Genomic DNA, 23,965 nt, shown 5'->3' on the forward strand with positions numbered 1-23,965 from the left:
TATTATGTAAATTTCTTCTAATAAAAAATTTAAAGAGCAGCAGTGGCAGTGTGGTCCTTCTTCCTCCACTGACAGACCCCTCTTTTCATTCAGTGCTGGTGCAGGGAGGACTGGCTGTTTCATCGTCATTGACATCATGTTGGACATGGCTGAAAGGGAAGGGGTCGTAGACATCTACAACTGCGTCAGGGAGCTGCGGTCACGGAGGGTGAACATGGTGCAAACAGAGGTACTCCCGCTCGCCGCTTGGCCTGGGGCCTTGGTCCCTGGGGTCTTCCCTGCATCTCCCCCTTTCAGGGCCAAGGGCACAAGGAATCCAAGCAATTATCTGTTCAAGTGATCTACCTAGCATTCCTCTTCCCTCCCTCCCTCCCTCCCTCCATCCCTCTCTTCCTCCTTTTTGTTTTTCCTTTCATAAACCAAAGAAAGCCAGGAGTTTTCCAGGTAACAGAATCAAGAACCTAAATTTGCACATTTTTCTCTATTAAGGGACCCGAAAAAGTCTCTGTTAAATGCTCAGAGCTGGAAACTAGAGCAAGACCACTCCTGAGAATAGTGGCTAAAGGGTTATCTCGCTGCACTTTGTTCTTCTCACGGGGTCCTGAGAAGAATAGAAGGCTCCTGACCCTAAAAATTCTGCCCAGTGTCTGGCATCATGGGGATTTGCCCATTTCGTAGAAGTGCTCTATACTACCTAATAATTCTGTAAGTGGAAATTCAAGGTATGTCAGGAATTTCCATTTTTCAGGAGCAGTATTACATCCTGCTCTTAGGACATTCATATTTTACTCATAGTTGATTGTTTTGAGTAGGCTTCACACCCACCACCCGGAAAATGATTCATGAAGTGAGGTGAAGAAGATGTAAGAAGTCCTTACATTTAGATTGTGCATTTAAGTTTATGAAAGCCTCTGGGAAACCTAATCCTTTTTTTTTTTTTTTTTAGCTAACGTAAAAATACCAGAAACCGTAAATGCTGCTTTCATGCACTCTTCTCCTTAGAAAGGGGATACTGTGTTTTAAAGATAATAATCATAATAATTTATCTTTTAATGTACTTTATAGTCAATCAAATGTTACCACTCCCATTTCCTAACTTTGATCTTCTTTTTCCAGGAGTTTAGTGGTAGTGTGCTGTTTTTGGGAATTAATCTGTTGGATAAGAGGTTGTTGAAAAAAATGAATTAAAAGTCCTATTTATGTATAGAAATCAACCAAATTAACTGTAATAAGAGACTTTTTAGACTTTTCATATAACTAAATAATAATAAACATGGTAAGACTCTATTAATGAATTTTAAGAAAAGTCAGTGCCAAATCAGAATTAGACACCCCATGTTTACACTGTGAACTCACGGAACGTCTATATGACAACACCTCTCTGCACTTCTAAGAGCTTTCATAATCATCATATTAGCTTTTATGTTCCGATATCAGAGCTTCAGAACTTCTTGTCTTCATACTAATGCCAAGTTTTTCTGGACCTTCTTTCTACTATTATTTTGATCAGCAAATCCTCTCTTCATCATAAATAGGTAAAATTCTGCTCATTCCTCACTTGAGGAATATTGAGTTACAAGTGAGTAGGATCAGAATGACAGCGGTCTTTCACCACCGTTTTCATGACGCCGCAGTATGTGCGGTGGTTTGTATTGGCTCTGATTGGGTTTAATCTGTATAATTTTTCACATTGTGCCCTAGCCTTCCAGCACTCGAGCCCTTGCACTGTTTCTCTCTGGAGGAGTTGTCTCCACTTTCTTGATGTGAGGCTGAAATGGATACCTTCTTTTCTCCTCTGGTTTTCTAAAGTTAGTAACTCATTCCATCTCCTTCTCCAGGAGCAATATGTGTTTATCCACGATGCAATCCTGGAAGCCTGTCTTTGTGGAGACACCTCTGTGCCTGCTTCCCAAGTTAGGTCTCTGTATTATGACATGAACAAACTGGATCCACAGACAAACTCCAGCCAGATTAAAGAGGAATTCCGGGTAAGTTGGTGCCTGAGGGAGGGGCACTGTACAGTGACTTGCTCCTCAAGGAGGATTTCAAGGTCAGCACCTGAGTGAGCCCTGGAACCACAAGGTTCCTCAGCCTCCACAGCACGGTTGGCATTCAGGGCTGGGTAACTCTTGCTGGCATGTGCTGTTCTGTGGGATGTTGAGCAGCAGCCCAGAGCTCCAAGAGACATCTACAACATCACCACCACACAAAAGCATGTGTGAGAGCCACTAGTTTAACAACCATTTCCACCCCTCCTCTCTGAAAGCAGACACTGAGTAGTCCCCAACACTACTCCGTGTTCACGGCAGAACCATGGCTCAGTCATACCGTGGAAGTGTGTGTTAAGAAGACTTTCCGACCAAGAGCTCTCCATTGTATTTCCTCACATTTGCATTTTGTCCAAATGTACCTGACTCAAGGCCAGACCCTTCCCCCACCTCTGACCTCGCAAATCCCCAGGTGTCCCACTCCAGTGGGACTTGAGGACTCTTAATCCTGTGGACCTACAGTGGCCCTTAGGCCTCTGCCTCTGGCCCCTGTGTGTGATGGGCGCTGTCTGTGGACAAAATCCGACACACGATAAAAATAAAACTCGAACACTGGAGGGTTGGGGAGGGGAGGGGAAGGGATGGTCTTGCAGTCAGCCCCAGGAAGTTTGTGTCTTCCCATTACTGCACATGAGAGGAGGCCGCCGCCAAGCCTTCTTGCCCGCCTGTGCCTTTCTTTTCTCACGTAGACCCTAAACATGGTGACGCCGACACTGCGAGTGGAGGACTGCAGCATCGCTCTGCTGCCCCGGAACCATGAGAAAAACCGGTGCATGGACATCCTGCCCCCAGACCGCTGCCTGCCCTTCCTCATCACCATCGACGGGGAGAGCAGCAACTACATCAACGCCGCCCTCATGGACGTGAGTGCCTGCTTCCCGGGCGGGCCCATGGCTGGGGCAGCGGGGGACGCAGAACAGGCGTGGGTCTTCCCTTCTGCTCTCTCACTCTTTGGTTTTTCAAGACACAAACTTTTTTTCCAACAAAAAAATAGATTTCAGATTCCACATGCGTTTTTGTGTCAGGGCTGATATCCTTGGTTTCTCAGAGACCAGCAGGCCAGAAGTGTCAGTAAATGCAACATGGCACAATTGCCCTCTGAATGCTGAGACTTGTAACCTGCTGGCCAGGGAGCAGGGGACAGCTGTGACGTCACCATGGCAGGAAAGTGGGTTAATAGGTTTGCAGCATTATTTTAGTTCCTTTTCCTGTAATGTAGCCTGTAGTTAACATGGGGGAAAGCACAGCTCATTACTTCCTGTCAGTCTGTTTACTTGTTGCTGTTCAGTTGATGGAAAGAGTGAATGGGTGTGTTCTGTACTTAAAAAAAAAAAAAAAAAAAAAAAACGGAAAATGTTAATTCTATTGGTGTCATATCATACAAGGTACCTAAACTTGTTTGAAGCTCTTTAGAGCTGTAAAAAGTACATGTATTCTTTATGCCAAAAGTAAGAACACCATCACACATACAAGTTGCTAGCAACCAAGTTTTAGAAAAAGCAGAACTTTTCATTATGTTTAATTTTAAAAGTAAAGTTAAATTTTCTCCATCAAGATAATTATGTATAGATTAGATATTGCCTTTCTACCAGAAATATTTTAAAAGTTGATAAGAAATACTAATTAAGTTTTCTTGGTATCAAAACAAGACTTTTGTCGCTATTTTTCTGCAGAGAAGTTTATATTTCGTCTATGTTGGTGTTGACAATGGTGACAGAATTCGACAACTGTTAAACATGTTGAGTGTTTTGTGCCACAAGTTTCCTTCCGCATGAAATAACCTAGCTTCTTCTCTTCACATTTTCCTGAGTATCTCTGGAGCATTCTTGTTTGTGTTTGCAGAGCTATAAACAGCCTTCAGCTTTTATAGTCACCCAGCATCCTTTGCCAAACACAGTGAAAGACTTTTGGAGACTGGTCCTGGATTATCACTGCACATCCGTAGTTATGCTAAATGATGTGGATCCTGCCCAGGTGAGACCCGGACTTCTTACAGTCAGAGCTAGTGCCAGATGGTCAGATTTGTCTGCACACTGAGTTTGTTTGCACCTGAGAAACGCAGGCCCTGGTGCTAGTTGAAGTTGAGAACTGGGGATGTTAAACACAAAGGTTAAAAATCAGATGGAATTAGGGGTTAGAAAGTCAGTTGAAACCAGAAATACAGGTTGAAACCATAGATGGTTGAGGTGACAGGGCAAGACAGGGCCAGAAGTTGGACCATTCCTAAAAGATGGAAATACTCACTGGAGGTTTACAAGGTCATAGACTGAGTCAAAGCTCAGCAGGAACCTGATCATTGCAGAGCCAAAAGCAAAGCAGGCAAACCAGAGGACAGTGCAGAAGGGAAGATAGCATTTGACACAGCCGCTGATCACATTCCTGGAGTGACTGTGTGCTTCCTGGCATGGCTCACCAGGAGCCTACATGTAGAGATCGTCATGCAGGGTGACAGTGTCAGGGTGACAGCAGAGATAGGCAAGCAATTTTAAGACACACGAATTAGTTTCCTCAATGCTTTGATAAAGATATTAAAGTGAAATAAAACTGGAACTTGGAGATAAGAGAAGTTTGAAATGATAAATGGGGCTTTTGCGTAGTTCCTCTTAAATATAGAAAGATTGGACAGTGATGACTCAATATTAGTAATGGGGTTAGACGCATTTTCTTGAAGGAAGTTGTTAGGTAAGCATTAGCAAGTGGCCCTTTAGGAGATGAATTTATTGCTTTGGGATATGCCTATACCAATCATATACAACCACCATGACAGTAGGCATTCTGGGAAATTTGACCTTAGCATGTTTTACAAAAAACCTTGTTCTGGAACTGAATTAATTTCCTATCCAGTAGCCACAACAAATTCTTTCTTTTTCTTTAAAAAAAAAAAAAAAAAAAAAGGTCTGAAGCATTTCAGCATCCCAACTGGACATGATGGCAGGATTTTTCCTTGCTATAATCTGTTTTCTTGCCATCATCCATCCATAAATGGCATGGACATTGAATTCTATAAGGTTTTTAATTATGTCTGAGGCACTGCATTATATTGCCGAAGTTCTCACCTGAAAGCTGGTTAATGAAATAATAATGATAATCTTTGTTCTTATCCAGTCCTTTTGGCTTAAGAAGTTTAAATATTTTAGAACTCTTCCCCACTGATGCTCTGAGAAGGTTAGATTACAGTCATTTGTAAAGACAAGCAGACACCATGACTTGAGAAGCTTCAAAGACCCAACTCAGAATAGAACCAAGGATCCCAATTTTCTAACTTACAGTGGCACGACTGAAATTTCACTAATTCTAGAATCTTAAGTCACAGACACTTATAGAATAATGGCTTCTTCCTTATTTCGAATCGCTGTGGTTTTTTTTTTTTTTCCTAATGTAAATCCTGAAATGCAATGATATTTTTGTTCAGATTAGTGAACAAGACATCAGTGATTCTAGTGTGTTCTTTTTGAGCAACTGCATTGGAATTCTAAAGCTGCATTTTCAACCCGAACTATCTGGATTCAAACCAAGCCTTGGCTGGCTTGTGGGCAGGAGAGACAAAAAGACTCCAGTTCTATTCAGCAGGCAGAGCTGATTTTCAGAGTGAGAGAAAAGAGGCTCCTGGGATTCAGTCTTTTAGTGAACACTAAACTGAGCATTGAACGTAAAGTCTTTGCAATTGTACAAGAATAGCACTCAACTATTTTAAGTATTTATAAGTCTGGTTCATGGACATGTTATGCACCATTTAAGCCATTTTCTACATGGTTTACTTAGGCAGAGCATGGAATGCAGCATGCTAAGAGGTAAGCACAACCCACATCATTCATATTTCTTTGGTGTAAGCGGCGAGCTTTTGGTCAGGAGCTTGAATGGAGAAAGCAAGCAGAAAGCAGAGTAAGCTCGTGCAGTAGAAAAATGGGCAGAACAGTTCAAATGTACGTGTTACAGCTTTTATTAACATCTCGGCTCCCCATCACATGCCTATTAATTTTAACAGTCGGTACCCTGGGGCATCAAAAAGAAAATAAACAGCAGCATGCTATTATTTGACAAGGCAGTTTTATAACCTGTCACCAGGAAGTGCTGGTGAGGAAGGAAAAATTTCATGGACGCATTATTTAAAAATAAATAAATGTAATTTAAAAAATACTATCAGCTTAGCTAACATAAAAAAACACCCTTAGTTACCCTACTTTCGTTCTTGCTTATAAAATCCCAACCTTAACTGTTCTGTGATAGAGAGAGAGAGATTGCTGTTTTGGTTGACGCACTGCTAACTGAAAACTATCCTACAATCGTAGGTATAAATCAACCTTTGCAATCTTTGACAATGAGATTTTAGATCCTTTGGAAAACAGAAATCATTTAGAAAAAGAAATTTAACCAGTGGATTCTCCCTTTCTGGCATGTCATTCTGCATAAAACTAGGTGGTGCTTTTCCTCTGCTCTTGGCCCAATATAGAAACAGATTGTATAATAAAGTAGTTGTCCCATTGCCTCTCCATAGGCCAAATGTCCTTCAGCTAAATGAGAAAGATAAAAGTTAGATGCTACTCAGAAAAAGTCATTGGGATAAGTCCCAAAGGAAGTGTAATTTCAAACTTTAAATGCCTATTAAAGTTTCAGGGCTTTAAGAAGGGTTTTTGAAGAGAAAAGGTTTTAGCAGTTCTTCCTTCCTGTTTCCAAGGGTAGGAATTTTGTAGGGTGCTGGTTAATAAGCCACCATGCCCAGTACCACTCCTGCCGCACTGAGTTGTGCATTTATATTCTAGCGAAAGTTCTAGTTACTCAGTATTACCAATACCTAGAGTCTGAGGCTCTAGGAAATTGGGTTTTTAGTTAGGCTCCTTCCAGGTAAAACAGCAAAGCATTTAGTCTTATTACAACAGATTTGCTAGATCTGAGTTGTGAGGGCTTGGACTGGAACATGAAAATGCAACCCAACAATGTTATCAGTTCCAAACCTTGTCACAAAATAGCCTTATTCTCGATGGTGATTCTAAATCCCCACACAAGCCCAGCTAGCAGAGCATGGAAATTTGGGCATTAAGAGGTGTGTAGCCATCTTGAGTACCTTACATCCTGGGGTGGCACCTCTCCCGGGGCCTTAGGAGAGTTCCTTTCAATATGCAAAAGGGCACATGGTGACTGCCAGCCACATGACCTCTTTGGAAAGCAGAATTGCTCATGGCTAAAGGTTCTTTCTGAGAAAATGAAGGAAAAAGTCCTAGGACAAGGACAAGCGGAGCTGAGGTGTCAGCCTCAAAGGCAGTCTCAAAGCCTACATTGCTGAGAGGAAAGAGAGAAAGAAAAGAAAAAGGGAGTCGGTGAAGTCCTCAGAATTCCTGAATGATTTCTCCAAACACAGCATCTCACACCTGTAATCCCAGCACTCTGGGAGGCCGAGGCAGAAGGATCACTGGAGAAGAGGGGTTTAAGACCAGCCTGGGCAATGTAGCGAGATCCCTGGCTCCCCCAAAATACAAAAATTAGCCAAGGATAGTAATGCACACCTGTGGTCCCAGCTACTTGAGAGATTTAGGTTCGAGGATCACTTGAGCCCAGGAGTGCAAGGCTGCAGTGAGGCATGATCACACCACTGCACTCCACCTGGGAAGACAGAGTGAGACCCTGTCTCTTGAAAAAAAAAAAAAAAAAAGATTACTGAATGTCAATACTAACCCTTATCCAAACTGTTAGGAACAGATTTCCTCTGATAATTAACCTTTGTTTCTTTGTTTTGAATTCAGTTGTGTCCACAGTATTGGCCAGAAAATGGAGTACACAGACACGGCCCCATCCAGGTGGAATTTGTCTCCGCTGACCTAGAAGAGGACATCATTAGCAGGATATTCCGTATTTACAATGCAGCCAGAGTAAGAAACGAGCCTATCATGCTTACAATTATGGTTTCATTTATTTTCTCACTCACTGAATGTTTAGAGTACTCACTCCGTGTCAGTCACTGTTGTAGGAGTTTGGAATATGTCAGTGAACCAAAAAAAAACATAGATTACTGACCTTACGGAGTTTGCATTCTAATGGGAGCAATGTTTAGAAAGTAATGATACTTATTAAAGCACAGTGAGGCAGACTTTATTCAGGACCATCACAACAGGCACCGGGACCTCTGTCACAGGACCTTGCAGTGGGCGAGGGAGAGTGGGCTCAGCTCCGAGTATATGGCCAACAGGCAGGGTGGGGACGTGGATGGAAAATTACCAAGGGGAGGCATCAAGAGTAAGATGGGTTCTGGCTAAACGGACCTAACGGGATTCCCGATGAAGGCAGGCAAGGTGACCAGACATACCTGGGTGATGGTGGAGGATGAGGAACCTGATCAGATATCAAATGTGATCAGATACTGAAGGTGGGGGATTCTTGCCACAGTGACTTAGCAGAAATTGCCAAAACTGGATTTTACAAGGAAGGTCATGGATGGGCCTAGGAGAAGGTTCAGGAGCCTGGGGAAAATTTGGTCAAGCAAAGAACTGGTATCAGAAAACAGCCAATAAATAACAGATAGAATAATGGATGTAGTAAGTTAGGAAGTGACAAATGCTGCAGGAAAAAGAGTCAGGGGGTTAGAAAGTGCCAGGGCCTTTCTCAGCAGGAGAAGCTCTGTTGTAAGCATGTGCGCCCTGTGAACCAAGACGGAGGAGGCCAGGGAGCATCACAGCTCTCTGGAGAGGCAGTTTTCCAGGCGGAAGGAAGGGTCAGCACAGAGGCCCCAGGGTAGGGCTTGCATGTAAGTGCTAGGATGGCAAGGAGGTGGCATGGCCCAGGCTCAGTGAGCAGAGGCAAGAGTAGCTGATGGAGTGAGCAGTTCACGTGGAAGAACAGTGGCTCGGAGGCCCCAGGTGGAAGGGCCTGGCAGTCACTGTTAGCATTTGGATTTTTGCTTTGAAGGAAATAAGGAGCCATTACAGGGTTTTGAGTGCCAGAATCCTATGGTGTAATTTACATTTTAAAAGGAGCACTCTGGCACCTGCATTGAGAATAGACTGGAGGAGAGAGGCATCAGGAGGCTGCCGGGATAATGCCTGTGAGAAATGATAGTGATAGGAGAAGACATCATGGGTGAGGTGCGAGAGAGCAGGAGTGGAGGTCGTGAGAAGGGGGAGGTTCTGATCTTTTTTGCAGGTAGAGCCAGCATGATCCCAGGGAGTGGAGGGGACTCTCAGGGTTCCTGTCCTGAGAGCTAGGATGATGGAGTGGACACTGACTGAGCTGTTGTCCAGGCTGCCGGTGTAACAGGATTGTTTGGGGGTGGGAGCATCATGGACAGAGGATCAGGAGCTCAATTGTAGACACAGTAGGTTTGGAATGATTGTTAGGTCCTTAAGTGGGAATATCAGGTGGGTCTTTGAAAATAGAAGGGTGAAATTCAAGAAAGGGCCGAACCAGAGATACGAATTTATGACTTCTTGGGACACTGGTGATGTCTAAAGCCATGAGCCTGAATGAAATCAAATGAGAGGAAGAGGAAGCACCCTAAGGATTGAGCCTGGGGGCTTCTGTCAGCAGGAGGTCTGGAAGAAGGGGAGACTAAGGCAGAGAGAGAGGGAGGGACTGCTGCGGGAGAAGAACCAGCCAATGAGGAAAGCGTGTTGACAAGAAGAGAGTGTCACTCATGTCAGATGCCACTGAAGGCCACAGAAGATTCAGTCCAAATGATTTAGCCATGGCCATAGTATAGCTGTTTTTATGTTTCTACCATAAGCTAAGTAACACTTTTTTGAATTCTGCAATTCCATTTCATTATGACTAAGGATTAATTAACTGTTGCTATCTTAGCAAGATTCAACATCAATAAGCAAAACCATATTATGCTCACAGGAAGCAATGTTATGTCTTCACACTGAGCTCACAGACATCTCCAGGTTAAAAACTGTTACCTGTAATTGAAGTTATTTTACCACTTAACATTACAATGTGGTCAGTTCTTATGCTGTGTTATTTTTCTCTTGGCTTTTGCGGAATGGGAAGCATTCTGCCTCACTCGTATTTGTCTGGCCTGTCATTTAAAACACCTGGTTGTTTTCAACTGCTCGAGATTAAAAACCATAACTCTTCAGGCCAGCAGAAGCCACCTGGGTAATTTGTAGGCAGGACTCGCCTTTAATAATGGGAAGATCAAGTAGGTGGCATCAGCCCACCGGAATTCAGTACAGTCAGTAATGCCTGTTTGCTTTCCACTCCCTGATTGTTGTCTGGTTCTTTGTAGCCCCAAGATGGATATCGGATGGTGCAGCAATTCCAGTTCCTGGGCTGGCCAATGTACAGGGACACACCGGTGTCCAAGCGGTCCTTCTTGAAGCTCATTCGCCAGGTGGACAAGTGGCAGGAGGAGTACAACGGCGGTGAAGGCCGCACCGTGGTGCACTGCCTGTAAGTGCTTGGCACAGCTCTTGGTTTCAGAACGGCCAGACCCCACACTCACTCTCGCCTCCGATTTCTGTCTTTTGTTTCACTAGAAATGGAGAAGAAATAAGGAGATCTTGGTAAAGGGGTGATCATGACACTCAGTGAAAGATTAGTTGGCTTTTCAGGAAGCAGGATATGTACGTTTTGCATTTTGGATAGTGTGTCACTGCTGTATATGCAAGCACTGACCTTTTTGATTAGGCCCCCCTTCCCCCACAAAAAAAATATCACTGGTTCTTGAGAGCCAATTGTGACGTTTTCAGGAATTTTCTGAGTTGGGTCTTCAACTGTTGGTAACTTGAATTCATCCATGGTAGGATTTGCATCATGGAAATCAACAAATGCTACAACTCAGAACTCCTTCTCACCAGCCAAAGCCAGTTTGCCATCACATTACTTGATTATTCTATTGGAAATCATATCAGAGGTCTTAAAGGAACTGTTGTGTGCGCGCTTGCACATTCTTTTTAGGAAAATGTGTATATTGGGAGGATTTGGTTACAGCCAGTGTCCCCAAAATGGGGCTTCCAGGCCAGCAGGTTTTGCAGGTGCTAAATGTGGGCACCCTGCTACACATGGCTCCCAGTCTTACCTGCACGTTGAGATGTTGGGGAGCTTTAAATGAAAAAAAAAAAAAAAAAAAGCCCACACCCAGGCCACACCCAAACCAATTAAATCAAAATCTCTGGGAGTGGGGCCCAGACATGGGTGTTTTTGAAATGCCTCAGTGGTTTCAATGTGTTGAGATAATAAGGTTGAGAGCCACTGAACAGAGAATGCCATGCTTCTCAAAGCACTTTCACCTGCATTTTCTCATTGGCAATGATATGTAGCTAATCAACCAGCTGGAATCGGCTTAATGGAACAGGCAATTTAAAAGTCATAGCAGTTAAGAAGACGTTTAGAGAATTTGTGGAAATTTAAAGTATAAGCGTATGTTGCTTTTCAGTGAAGAACATTAGAAGTACACAATGAGATCTCTCTTAAATTGAAGGCAAAATAAAGTTTTACTCTGGGTAGATCAGGCCTAGTTAAAATTACAGGCCTGGCTCAGGGTGTGGGTTACTCTCCAGTCAGTGCCCTTCTCTGATGCAATGTGGCTTCCTACCCCAGTCCTGCGAGGTCTTCATGGAGGTCTCCCTGGAAGCCCAGGACTCTGCCTGCCTCTCAACAATCAAAACGCGGTAGTGGCTGATCCTGCAGGAAACTGATACTCCCTTGGGAACCTACCCACCCAGACTTGTCCTCAACCAGAAGTTACGATCTTTTTTTGTTTGTTTTTTGAGACTGAGTCTTGCTCTATTGCCAGGCTGGAGTGCAGTGGCAGGATCTCAGCTCACTGCAACCTACATCTCGCGGGTTCAAGCAATTCCCTTGCCTCAGCCTCCTGAGTAACTAGGACTAGAGACACGCACCACCATGACCAGCTAATTTTTTGTATTTTAGTAGAGACGGGATTTCACCATGGCTAAGATGGTCTTGGCCAATCTTTTGTCCTCTAAAAAGGAGTTTATTAACCTCCGCTTTCTCTAGTTGCTGTCATCCCCCTTTATTCTCAGGAACCCAGTGCGTTAGAAAATCGCTATCAAGAAAATCACAAAAAGAATTCCTTAGCAGTCCGCATCCCTATTTTTATTTCTTTTCAATCCAGATCCAACTTCTGGTGAGAATAAAAGGCTCACACTGAGATGAGACAATCCCAGCAAAGAATATTGGCATTGTAGTTTGTTTGTATCAGATATGTCAGGTTTTTCTAAAATACTAAAAAGAGTTTGCAGATACCCATGCCTGCATCTGGAGAGCTCCAGCATCTGGAGCTAGACTTGTAATGCATCTCCCCCCTTGGGATTAGTGGCTTTCTAAAAGGGTCAGTGCTTTAACCCATAGCACCAAGTTACTAGAGACTAGAAGAAGTTGAGGCACCAGGACGGGCGTACGAGGAAGACTTAAAGACCCCTTAAATCACTGCACCTTGTCAACAACACTCTTCCCAGAGACAGCTGTGACCACGGAACTAAACAGCGACATTGCTATTCCATGTAAAACCTAAAACCAGCGGAGCTGCCTCTTGCTCTCATAGCATCAAGGTGGGCATGAGACTCAGGCCTGGTGAGAATGTTTATTTTTGTTTACACTTATATGTCTAAATCTAAGGGGGTTTTTTAGCTATAAGGAACAAAGTGAGTTTACACTGGCATCCCCCAGTATTGGCCAGGAAAGAATGCTTTGAAAACACTCCAGTGTTCCTCTCAGAGGCAAGAGCATGGCATTCAGCATAGTGCAGCGCCACCTAATGGCTGTGGGTGGAGAGTTCCCACCCGAGACGAGACTTGGAGGTGCTTTGAAGTGATGGTTCCTTGAGCCACAGATACACAAGGTATGCAAATAGGGAGTGTTTTTCTTTATACATGTCTCCCAGCTAATAAAACTAGATTAAATGGATAGAAATAAGATTTCACACTTTACAACTCTGGATGAAAATAATGGTCTTCAACAGCTGCTAAAAGCATTAGGTACAGAGCTGATGGGAAAAACAGTGTCATGTTAGTGCAAGGATAGAAAACAGCTGATCTTCCGATTAGCAGAAGAGACAGTCCAGGAACAGATCCACACCTCAGCGTCACCTGACTTACAACAAAGATTGCAACACAGCACTGCAGCGGGTGGGGAAGACTCTGGACACAGTGGTCTCCCTCACTCTGTGTACAGAAACCCCTTCCAGACGGATGGTAGACCAGAAGTGGAAAGTGAAACAACAAAGCTTCTAGAAGAAACCATAGGAGAAAATCTTCATGACCACAGGTAGATTTGTTCAACAGAACACTAGCCTTAAAAGAAATACTGACAAATTGGACCTTCATTAAAATTAAGCTGTTCTCTTCATCAAAACACGTCAGTAAGGGTGAAATAGCAAGAGGGTGGGAGGAGAGTTTCATAATACATCTGTCTGACAAAGGACTGGGCCACAGTGTCTAAGAACTGCTGTACTGCAAGCCAAAAGGAAAATGGTAGACAACTCAGCTAATTAAATGGGCAAAAAACTTGACAGGTACTTCATTGAAGTAAAAAAAGATGTCCCAAATAGCCAATGAACATAGCAAAGTTACTCAACATTATTAGTTTTTAGGGAAATCCATATTCAAATCAGGATCGGATGCCACTATGTACTCACCAGAATGGCTGAAATTTTAAAGACAAATAAATGATAATCCCAAGTGTTAGTGAAGCTGTGGAGTAACTGGAACTCTTATACACAGTAAGAAGGAAGTAAATACTGTACAGCCATTTGGGAACTGATGGCATTTACTAAAGCTAAACGTATACACACACTGAGGCTGAGCTCTTCTGTTCTTAGATAAATGACTGCAGAAATATATCATCTACCAAAAGATAAGCTTATCAAAGGTTTACTCGTAATATTTAAAAACTGGAAACAGCCCAAACATTCATCAGCTGTTCGATAACTTGTACAGTAATCATTCAGCAGAATTCTTCTTAGCAATATAAAAGAATAAACTACCGCTACAACACTATGGGTGATTCTCACATAGACAACACAGAATGAAATAACCCAGTCTCAGAAGAAGACTGGTCCCGTTTACACAAAGTTGAAAAACAGGCAAAAGCAATTGATGATGCTAGACTTAAGAATGGATTATCTTGGCCAGGAGCAGTGGCTCGCACCTATAATCCTAGTACTTTGGGAGGCTGAGGCAGGCATATCATGAGGTCAGGAGTTCAAGACCAGCCTGGCCAATATGGTGAAACCCCCATCTCTACTAAAAATACAAAAATTAGCCAGGTGTGGTACTGTGTGCCTGTAGTCCAGAATCGCTTGAACCCGGGAGGTGGAGGTTGCAGTAAGCCGAGATTGCGACACTGCACTCCAGCCTGGGTGACAGAGCAAAACTCCATCTCAAAAAAAAACCAAAAAAAAAAACAAAAACAGGATTATCTTTTTTGATACTGATGATATTGGTGAGGGAGCCTCTTAGGGACTAACCATGGTTTTTATCTTGTTCTGAATGGTGGTTACATGGTGTATGCATTGGTAAAAATTGACATGAGATACCTACTTACCATTCATGGTCTTTATTGTAGATATATTATACTTTAGTTAAAAAGCTGATTTGGAATTTCATAATGGGCACTCAAGCTGATATCTGGACATAGTGATCACACTTAAAACCACAAAACAAGGGACAACCAGATATTTTTGGCTTGCTTCCTAATAAAAGTACACTTTAAGCATCCTTGTATAAATAATAAATCTTGAATTCTTATCAAGCACTGGAACGACCTACCAATTTACAGGAAATACAGGGTTAGAAAGCAGCATGTTAAATCATATCACAGAGATCCGATAAATGAGAAAAATCTAGAATGTGGCACTCTTTACAGGACAATGACCTTGTTTCCTCAACAAATCAATTCCCAAGAAAAAAGAGAGAGCAAAGATGAACTCACAGATTAAAATAAGTTTGCAAGACATACCAACCAACTCCAATGTGGACTTTGCCTAGATGTGGATTTTTTTTAAAGCAGCTGTAATAAACAATCTGGGAAATTAGAGCACTGACCAGAAATTTGATTATTTTAAAACAGTAATGTTTACTATTTTAGGTATGATAGTTATACTGTGTTTAAAAACAAAAAAGGCCCCTTATCTCCTTGAGGAGAGAATGATTGTAGAGTTGGTGCAGGGACAGTACAGGATGAACCTGAAACATCATGTGGTTGCAGAAAGTAAAGAAATACTCAAAAAAGATTGGGGGCTTGTCAGAAAGGAACACAAGAGCCAACCTGATGGAGCTCCCACTGGCCAAAGCTGGAACAATGTGAACAAAATCAGTATTAGTACCACTGGATTTTAGCTCATAGTATAAAATTAATATGTATAAGTTCACACTGAAATAACTCATAAAATAAATAAGCAAATACATAATTTAATGGGGAAGAAGAGACAGCTCTTTCTTAGGCTAGAATGTTGAAAGAGAGGGAAACAGGAAATCACCATTAGGCAAACACCACAGTGATAATTAATTGTTGCAGACAAGATCGACCAACGGATGCTCAAATCAGTGGGCAAAACTTTGAGGAGAAACAAGGTATTTGCATAGTCCCAAAATATCTTCCCTCCAGATATTTATTGACTGCAAAGAGAAAGATGATGACTTTACGGTGAGAACATCTGGCAGACACAGTCTTAAGTGGGCAAGTTAACATCACCAGTAGTAAGACAGACGGACATCCTGAACCGCTGGGAGGAGGAAACATCCCCTCTCATCTCTTCTGACTGAAATGCATGGCCTTGTTTCCAGTCATGAGAAGACATCAGACAAACCCAAATGAAGGGATGGTCTACATGCCGTAGTTTGTAATCACTTCTCAGATTGCAGCTGGGGACGACAGCCACTTTCTCCTTCCGCGTTCTACATTCTTTCTATTCTGCAAAATCACCGATCCGTGCTCTTCAAAGGTCAAGGAAAGACTGAGGAAGTGTCACTGATGGAAGGAAACTAAGGAGACAGGACAACTGCATGCAACAATGGATTGGATCCGGGACCAGAAAAAGGACGTCCGTGGAGGAACCAGTGAGATGTGGCCACAGTCTGTGGTTTAGTGAATAGTATTGTGCGGGCACCACGTTCTTGGCTTGCGCAATGTGCTGTATTCATGTAAGGTGTTCACGTCAGGGAAGTTGCATATGCAAGGGAATTCTCTGTGATATTTTTACAACATTTCTGCACATCTAAAATGGGTTCAAAGTCAAAAGTTTTCTTTAAAAAGAGCCTCTGTGTTTTATAGATAAATAATGAAATGCAAATGGATGTTTTTAAAGGTCAGTTACATCTTTGAACATAACCCATACTTGTCATACCAAGTTTCCTGGCAGACCCTAGATGAAGTTCATGGAAAATTTTCTACCATGAGCCCATAACGATGAAGGAAGTGCTGTATCAGAGAATGATCAGGGCTGAGGTGAGCTGGGAAAGGCTCTCCAGTCAGGTGACCTGTGGCCAGACATTGCGGATGACTCACTCTATTTGCTTTAATTAAAAGAATCTGCCCAGGTAAGAGGTCCCTCAGCCTCAGAGGTCTTTGTTGTTACTGGTTCACCAGGGTTTCCACAGCTTGTTTCCTCTAGTGTTTGCGAGATGCAGTGTAAAGACCAACCCAGTGGAACCATCTGATCTTTTTCATGACAGGAACGGGGGAGGCCGCAGTGGGACATTCTGCGCCATCAGCATCGTCTGCGAGATGCTCCGGCACCAGAGAACCGTGGACGTCTTCCATGCTGTGAAGACGCTGAGGAACAACAAGCCCAACATGGTCGACCTCCTGGTAGTACACCCCCTCTGACCTGTTCCAAGACACCCCGTTAGCATTAGAATCCACACCAGCTCCCAGCTTTGCAGAGAAACTGATGCATAGAGGAAGAGACCCATTTTCAGAAGCACAATGTAGTCACTTTGCGTGTAGGGCTTTTTTCCTTCTTTCTTTTTCTGCCTCTTCCTCTCTTTGTTCCTCATGGGGAGACTTTGTCTCCATCTCATTTGAAATGCGGAAATAGCTGAAACTCACAAGTGAGCATCCTTATTAACTTCCCTCCCTGGCAGCGCCTTCCACGTGGCTAAGCACTTAGTCTTCGTGGAGAAGGAATAATCATAGTAGGTGAAATGCCAGATTTTCAAATTATATATTTTATAAATAGCTTAATCGCCTAATATTTATCAAAGCTGTGAATTTCAGTTTGACATCCAGAATATTGCATTTAATTATAGTGGCCATATCTGAGAAAAGGATTAAAGGAGATGGGAAACAAAGGACTATGTGCAATTATTTTCTTAAGAGTATTTTATGAAATCTCTTTTTATGTGGAGCTGTTGAAATGCCAACCACCGTGACTCAAGAATAGTAGAACAACTTAAAGGAGGAAGCTTTTAGATTAGGGTTTTGCACTTCTCTGTGAGTGGAGGAAGGATCTGAAGGAGACAGCAGGACTAATCCAAGGTTGGAAAATGGCTTGGGGGCAGGAGAGGGAGGTGGTCAGTGTGGCAAGCTCCAAAGCCAGTGTTTCTGGGTCCGCAGCATCACAGCGCTGGGGTTAATGTTAAAAATTAAAGTGACTAAAGAGGGAGTTGAGAGTCAAGCTAAAGCTGAGGAAGGAGCTGTGGTCCCCATGCAGTTTAAGAAGTCGTAATAGCAGTGCTCCGGGCTGGCTAACAGTAGTGACCAATGACAGCCAGCTCCTAAATGTGTCCCACTTGGCGCGAACCACTCTCCAGAGCATCCATTTTCCCCACATGCATGTCTCATGCCTGATGGGCTGCTCCATTTCCAAGAAACATGGCTGCTGGTCAGGGAATTCGGCACACACACTTGGCTAGGCACACACTCTCACCCATCAGCTGTTAGCATGTTGGCTTCTAGAAGGGGCAGAGAGGACCAGGCTCCCCAGACTACTCTCCTCCACACACCCTCCGGGGAGCCCATGGACATTCAAATTCTTGTCTCAACTCTGCTACTGATTCTAGTTAGGTGACCTCAAACACATTAGCTTTGTCATTTAAGTGTCCTTGAGCAAGTCACTTAACTCCCTTAGGTTTTAGTTTTGTAAACAAGGGATACCATGAGCTCATTGAGGTGTCCAGTGTGCAGAGAGATGTGAAAGTGTTTTGGAAATCGCAAAGGTGGTTGTAGAGCATAGGAGTCTGCTGGACATGATGCCATCAGTGGCCTGGCACAAGGGCTCTAAGTGCCCTGGACATAGTAACGGAGTTCCTGTGCGTGAGCTGAAAGGCCGCTGTGGGGCTTCACTAGGACCATCTCCCTCCCTGCAACGCCACCTGAATGGTAGTGAGTTCTACCACCAGGGAAGTCCCAATCTTCCAGGATGGAGGCAGTTGAGCTGAGAGTATCCATGCTGTCGGCAGAGGCCTAAGTTTGGGCTGGCAGAGGATAGAAACAAATGTACAAGTGAAATAATGTGACTGTGGCTGCATGCGGTATTTAACCTCACTAATTCAGGGACAGGTGTGCAGCCTCGAGACTCTGGTTGGTACTTGGGCACAGCTGACCTTGATCAAAAAAAATGTCACTTCCTTCTCACAGCGGCCTGAATTAAGCAGATCATTAGAAACAGACCCTTCCAGGCCTTTCCTCTAATGGCTCCGGCTGCGGCTTTCATCACTCACCAGGTTTTATGGGCAGGAGTGATGGGGCTTTTTTCAAATCAGTGGTGCACGCTACAGGACAGGGGTGATTTTTCATGAAATAAATGGAGGCTTAGGTGGCTAAACCAGAAGGGAGCTTGTGGTCCCAGCTCACAGTCCTGTAATAACTTAGGACTTTGTGTAGTTATGTGTCATTCTAATAGAGAAGATGGGATTCCTGAGTGTCCAGCTCTCCAAAGGTCAGCCCCAGGTGAAGGATAAGGTCAGGGTCTGAGAAATGTAGGAAAGTTTTGCGATTTCTTGAGAAAACTGTGTGACATATCTGTCACAGTGACTGTTAGCAGGGATTAGATAATATCTGGTGACAGAGAAAAATGTCACCATGCTCTTTTCGGGGGGTTTGAAGCTTCTAGAACTGAATAGGACTTGTTGTCACTTGGTTTTTCCTGTAAATACGGCGTCTGTTTAGTTTGGTGTTAATAGCTGTGTGTGTTGGCTGAGAGAGTTAATTAACTTAGGTCAGGTTGATAAAGTCTGGCATGGTTTTATTGGGCATCACAGGCCACCTGAGGCCAGAGTGTGTCCTAAGCACAAAATGTTGTGCCAGCAGCTGAAAAGGGCAGTCTACTGAGTCGTCTCAGGTGCGTCTTCAGAGGATGATGAGCATGTATGTGCGAGACAGCCCTGGGGGTGCTTCCCAGCATGTGGGGAGGCAGGCTGGGGTGCAGTCGAGGCCCTCACCCACCCTATCAGGTCTCATGCATCACATGCACAGCTGCGTCCCGCATGGTCCCTCCTGTTCAAAACAGGCAAATGCTACAGCTCTGCCCGCCCTGCCAGGGCAGGTGAATGCACAGAGAAGGGCTCTGTGTCTCTCTCCATCTCCCTTTGCAGCTCTGATTTTTCTAAATTGCTTCTGAGCGGGAAGATTCATCAGTTCATGCTGAAGCATGGTACTCTCCGGGGAGATCCAGAAAACCCTAAAGATGTATTTCTGCAAATTTTTAGCTTTGGGGGCTCTGGAGAGAAGACAGTGGATTGCTGGGAGGCAAAATAGTTTCTAATACAAGATTAGATTTTTCTGTATCCAGCAGGGGCAGCTGCATTTTTCCTGACCCCTTTTTCAGCCCTGCTTCTAAGTTATCCATCTTTTCAGCCAGCCTCAAGTCCCCGTCAAAGAACTGGGTCCCCAGAGGGAGGACAGGGACAATGCAGCCTGAGATTCCCTACGACTCGCCTAGTTAGATTCAGAGGGCTCCTGGCACCTGAGCTCCTTCGAAGCAACTCCGGCTGCAGGAAAGCGGCTGCCTCAGGCCGGCAGCTCCTCTCTTCATGCTGGCAGGACCCCTCTCACCTTTGCCTTCCTTAATGGTTCTGAAGTTCCCAGGCCTCTGTTTTAACATAGAAATGGCCTTTAGGGGCAGATCTTGCCTAAAGAAACATAGTGTCCCCTGGGAGGTGGTTGGAACTTTGGAAGACTCCCTCCACAGCCTAGTGCACTGCCCAGGAAGTGAGCAACTGGCCCCACCATTTACCCAAATGCCTTGGGCAGGGCTGGCAAAGCTGCCTCTGCAGGTAATTACACACTTTAATATGGAGTGCAGTGGGATAATCATAGCTTACTGCAGCCTCAAACCCCCCTGGGCTCAAGCCATCCTCCCGTCTCAGCCTCCCAAGTAGCTGGGACTACAGGGGTATGCCCCACCATGCCTGGCTGTTTCTTTATTTTTATTTTTTTAGAGATGGGGTCTTGCTGTGTTGCTCAGGCTGGTCTCAAGCTCCTGGCCTCAAGCAATCCTCCTGCCTCAGCCTCTCAAAATGCTGGGATTACAGGCCTGAGCCACGGTGCCTGGCCTGTGTCTTATCTTAGTTCCATGCCATCTGCAGGTATTTCTCAGCCTCTGTTCTATGTGCAGCGTCACTGGCCATGATGTAAGAGAAGTAGAAGATACGGTCTCTCCCTCATGGAGCTTAGAACTCACTGGAGATTCAGAAGTCCTCCCTAAACCTCAGTTTTCTCATCTGTAAAATGGGAATAAGAATATTAAGCCTGGCTAGGTGTGGTGGCACATGCCTGTAATCCCAACACTTTGGGCGGCCGAGGTGGGCAGATGACCTGAGGTCAAGAGTTCATGACCAGCCTGGCCAACCAACATGGTGAAACCCCATCTCTACTAAAAGTACAAAAATTAGCCGTACATGGTGGTACATGCCCATAATCCCAGCTACTTCGGAGGCTGAGACAGGAGAATCACTTGAACTCAGGAGGCAGAGGTTGCAATGAGGCGAGATTATGCCACTGCACTCTAGCCTGGGAGACAGAGTAAGACTGCTACTCAAAAAAAAAAAAAAAAAAAAAAAAAAAAAAATTAAGCCAGTTAGAAAAGGCCACATATTTTAAGATTAAGATTCCTTGTCTGAAATGTTCAGAGCAGACAAATCCATGAGACAGAAAGCAGAGTGGTAAGAGTGGTAGTTGCTGAGGGCTGGTGGGTAGGGAGTTAGGGGTAACTGCTGATAGGCACAGGGTTTCTTTCTGAGGTGATGAAAATGCTTTAAACTTAGATTATGGGCAACTCTGTAAATATACTGAAAACCACTGAACTGTGTTAAAAGACAAAATTACAGCAACTTTAATTTACAGATCTAATTGGCTTGTGTTAGTGATCCTAGAATCCGGCAACGTGTCATTCTGTAAAATAGAATGGGTGCTCCGATGAGCTGAGCAGAGGAGGCTGCTTTATAGGCAGAAAAGAGCTGGAGAAGGCAGAAACAGGGAACAAAAAGCAAATTGGTGTTTCAAACTTCCTTCCATCATAGAGTTAAAACAGAGGAGACTTTTTTTTGAGACGGAATCTTGCTCTGATGCCAGGCTGGAGTGCAGTGGCATGCTCTCCGCTCGCTGCAACCTTTGCCTACCAGGTTCAAGCAATTCCCCTGCCTCAGCCTCCTGAGTAGCTGGAACTACAGGTGCATGCCACCACACCTGGCTGATTTTTTTGTATTTTAGTAGAGATGGGGTTTCACCATGTTGGCCAGGATGGTCTCGATCTCCTGACCTCGTGACCCACCTGCCTTGACCTCCCAAAGTGCTGGGATTACAGGCGTGAGCCACCGAATCCGGCCAGGGACTTCTTTATTATGGCAGCTGAGGAAAAACAGGCCACTTCTGACTGGTTGCCGCACATCTCTTGATGTTTGGAAAGCTGCCCTATTTCAAAGTTCAGCTGGATGGGGATGCAGCACCTAGCACAGGGGACTCCGTGCTGGTTTGGTCTAGTGTGTCGGGGCCTCATCCAAACAGTGCCCTCTCATGAATTTTATCTAACAACTGTATCCTTTAAAGGGGCCAATTTTATGGTACATTAATTATATCTCAATAAAACTGTAATTTTTTAAAAAAGCCACATTAAAAACAACACAGAAGAATACTGTTCATAGCAGCCTACAGGACTCTGCTGTTTACAGAACACATCCCATGAGTGATCTTGTTATACTCAGTCACCTTCATAAAAGCTGGGGGAGGTGCTGCCGCTGCACTCCCTTTACAGATAAGTCTAGAGTTTCATCATCCATGCAAGCCAATTCCAGATATACAAATCCCGACTCCCAGCTCCAAGCCTGCTGATGTTCAACCACCCCACAAGGAGCCCCCCAAGCTGTTTCCCAGCCTAGAGGCTAGACATCAATGGGCTCTCAGGGTTCATGACAGATGGAAAAGGCAAGGAAAAAAAAAGCGACAACTAAAAGGCATTGGATGAAAATTTCAGATAGAATGTAGCTGGTCACGCAGTCCCAACCTGCCTGGGAGTCTGAAAGGGTGGGGGCCAGTAGGAAGGTTATGGTCGGAACCCCTCGCTGGGTTGATATGTTACTGAGTTGCCGGGAGAAATCCAGGGTAAAGGGTTGTAAAGCAGTGTGTGCTCTCGCCATGGGAGAAAGCGGGCACAGGCTAGTGTAGGGGACCTGGAAATAGGACAGAGCCCTATCAGTGTGTGTGCAAGCCTCGTCTCAAACCAGGCATAACAGGAACAGCCCCGCCCACTGCCAATTGCTTTGTAAGATTCAGAAAAGAGTCTGGGTGTGGTGGCTTATGCCTGTAATCCCAGCACTTTGGGAGGCTGAGGCAGGTGGATCACGAGGTCAGGAGTTCGAGACCAGCCTGGGCAACATTGTGAAACCCCATCTCTACTAAAAATACAAAAAAATTTAGCCAGGTTTGGTGGCACATGCCTGTAGTCCCAGCTAGTGGGGAGACTGAGGGAGGAGAATCACTTGGACCCAGGAGGCGGCGGTTGCAGTGAGCTGAGCTCGTGCCACAGTGAGACTTGGTCTCACAAAAAAAAAGGATTAAAGAAAGAATGTGTCCTCAGTGGTTCTCAAGCCTGGCTGCTCATTGAAGTCACCTGGGAGCTTTAGAAAAATTCTGACCCCTGGGCCCACTCGGAGACTGATTCAATTGGTCAGGGGCCTGGCCGCAGCAGCTGAGTGTTGACAGCTCCCAGTGATTCTCATGTGCAGCGCAGCTTGAGAACCATGTCTGCTCTAGACTCTCACTCAGCTCAGGCTACATATGAGAATCCCCCCCTCCCCGGGGGAGCTTTCAGAAATACCAGTGCACAGGCCTGCCCCAGCCCACTTCAACCAGAGGCTCTGAGATGGAGCCCCCGCCAGGGAGGATGAACGTTCCACAGGGCTGAGAAAGTTGGTGTGGCAGGGTCAGTAGACCTTTCCCTTCCCTGCAGTGCCACTGCAGCTGTGTTCACAGCCCGTCCACCCCCTGCCCCTCCAGAGCCAGGCCCCGTCCCGATCTGCGGGCCTGCTGTACAGTTTCAAGTTGCCCCCTCTGTAACTTAGAACTGACCCTCAAGACTCAGCCTTACCTCCCCTTTAATAAGCCAGCAACTGACTCACCTGCAAAATGTAATGTGGGGCCCACAGCTCTCCCCCTTATGCCACCAACTGATGTGTATGGGCTGTCCCTCAGTAGCTCTCGCTGTGAAATTTGCAGGCTAGCTAACAGGCTGTGCACGTGTGTGTGCATGTGTTGAGGTGGTGAGTGCAGGAGCTGAATGGGAATCAGGGGTGAGCTCGGGTCCCCGATCCACACTCCAAGCACCTTGAACCCTCCCATGGTCAGTCTTCCTGCACTCTTGAGGAAGGTTTGTGATAATTTTTGCTAATACCCCATCCCTTCTCCCCCACCCCAGATTCCACTTGCCCAGCTTGCCTCCCACACTCAGCACCAGCCGAGCACCTGGCCCCAGGAGTTGCTCCGTAAACATTTGCTGAGTGATTGAACCATTCTTCTCTGCAGCGAGAACT

At 44.8% G+C, this 23,965-nt stretch overlaps 1 protein-coding gene across 12 annotated transcripts in view; it reads left to right on the top strand.

Moving 5' to 3' along the window:
- The window catches only part of PTPRM (protein tyrosine phosphatase receptor type M), an 836,104-nt gene that overhangs the window by 806,251 nt on the left and 5,888 nt on the right, over nucleotides 1-23,965 (top strand). For all 12 annotated transcript variants that reach the window (XM_074383756.1, XM_074383758.1, XM_074383757.1 and 9 more), the window contains 7 exons: nucleotides 94-229; nucleotides 1,839-1,988; nucleotides 2,738-2,911; nucleotides 3,891-4,022; nucleotides 7,787-7,912; nucleotides 10,264-10,427; nucleotides 16,673-16,808. In XM_074383756.1, coding sequence (XP_074239857.1) covers nucleotides 94-229; nucleotides 1,839-1,988; nucleotides 2,738-2,911; nucleotides 3,891-4,022; nucleotides 7,787-7,912; nucleotides 10,264-10,427; nucleotides 16,673-16,808 — 1,018 coding nt within the window. The remainder of the gene's footprint in view (nucleotides 1-93; nucleotides 230-1,838; nucleotides 1,989-2,737; nucleotides 2,912-3,890; nucleotides 4,023-7,786; nucleotides 7,913-10,263; nucleotides 10,428-16,672; nucleotides 16,809-23,965) is intronic.

This window comes from Saimiri boliviensis, chromosome 13 (assembly GCF_048565385.1).
Source record: "Saimiri boliviensis isolate mSaiBol1 chromosome 13, mSaiBol1.pri, whole genome shotgun sequence".
NCBI classification, from domain to species: Eukaryota; Metazoa; Chordata; class Mammalia; order Primates; family Cebidae; genus Saimiri; species Saimiri boliviensis.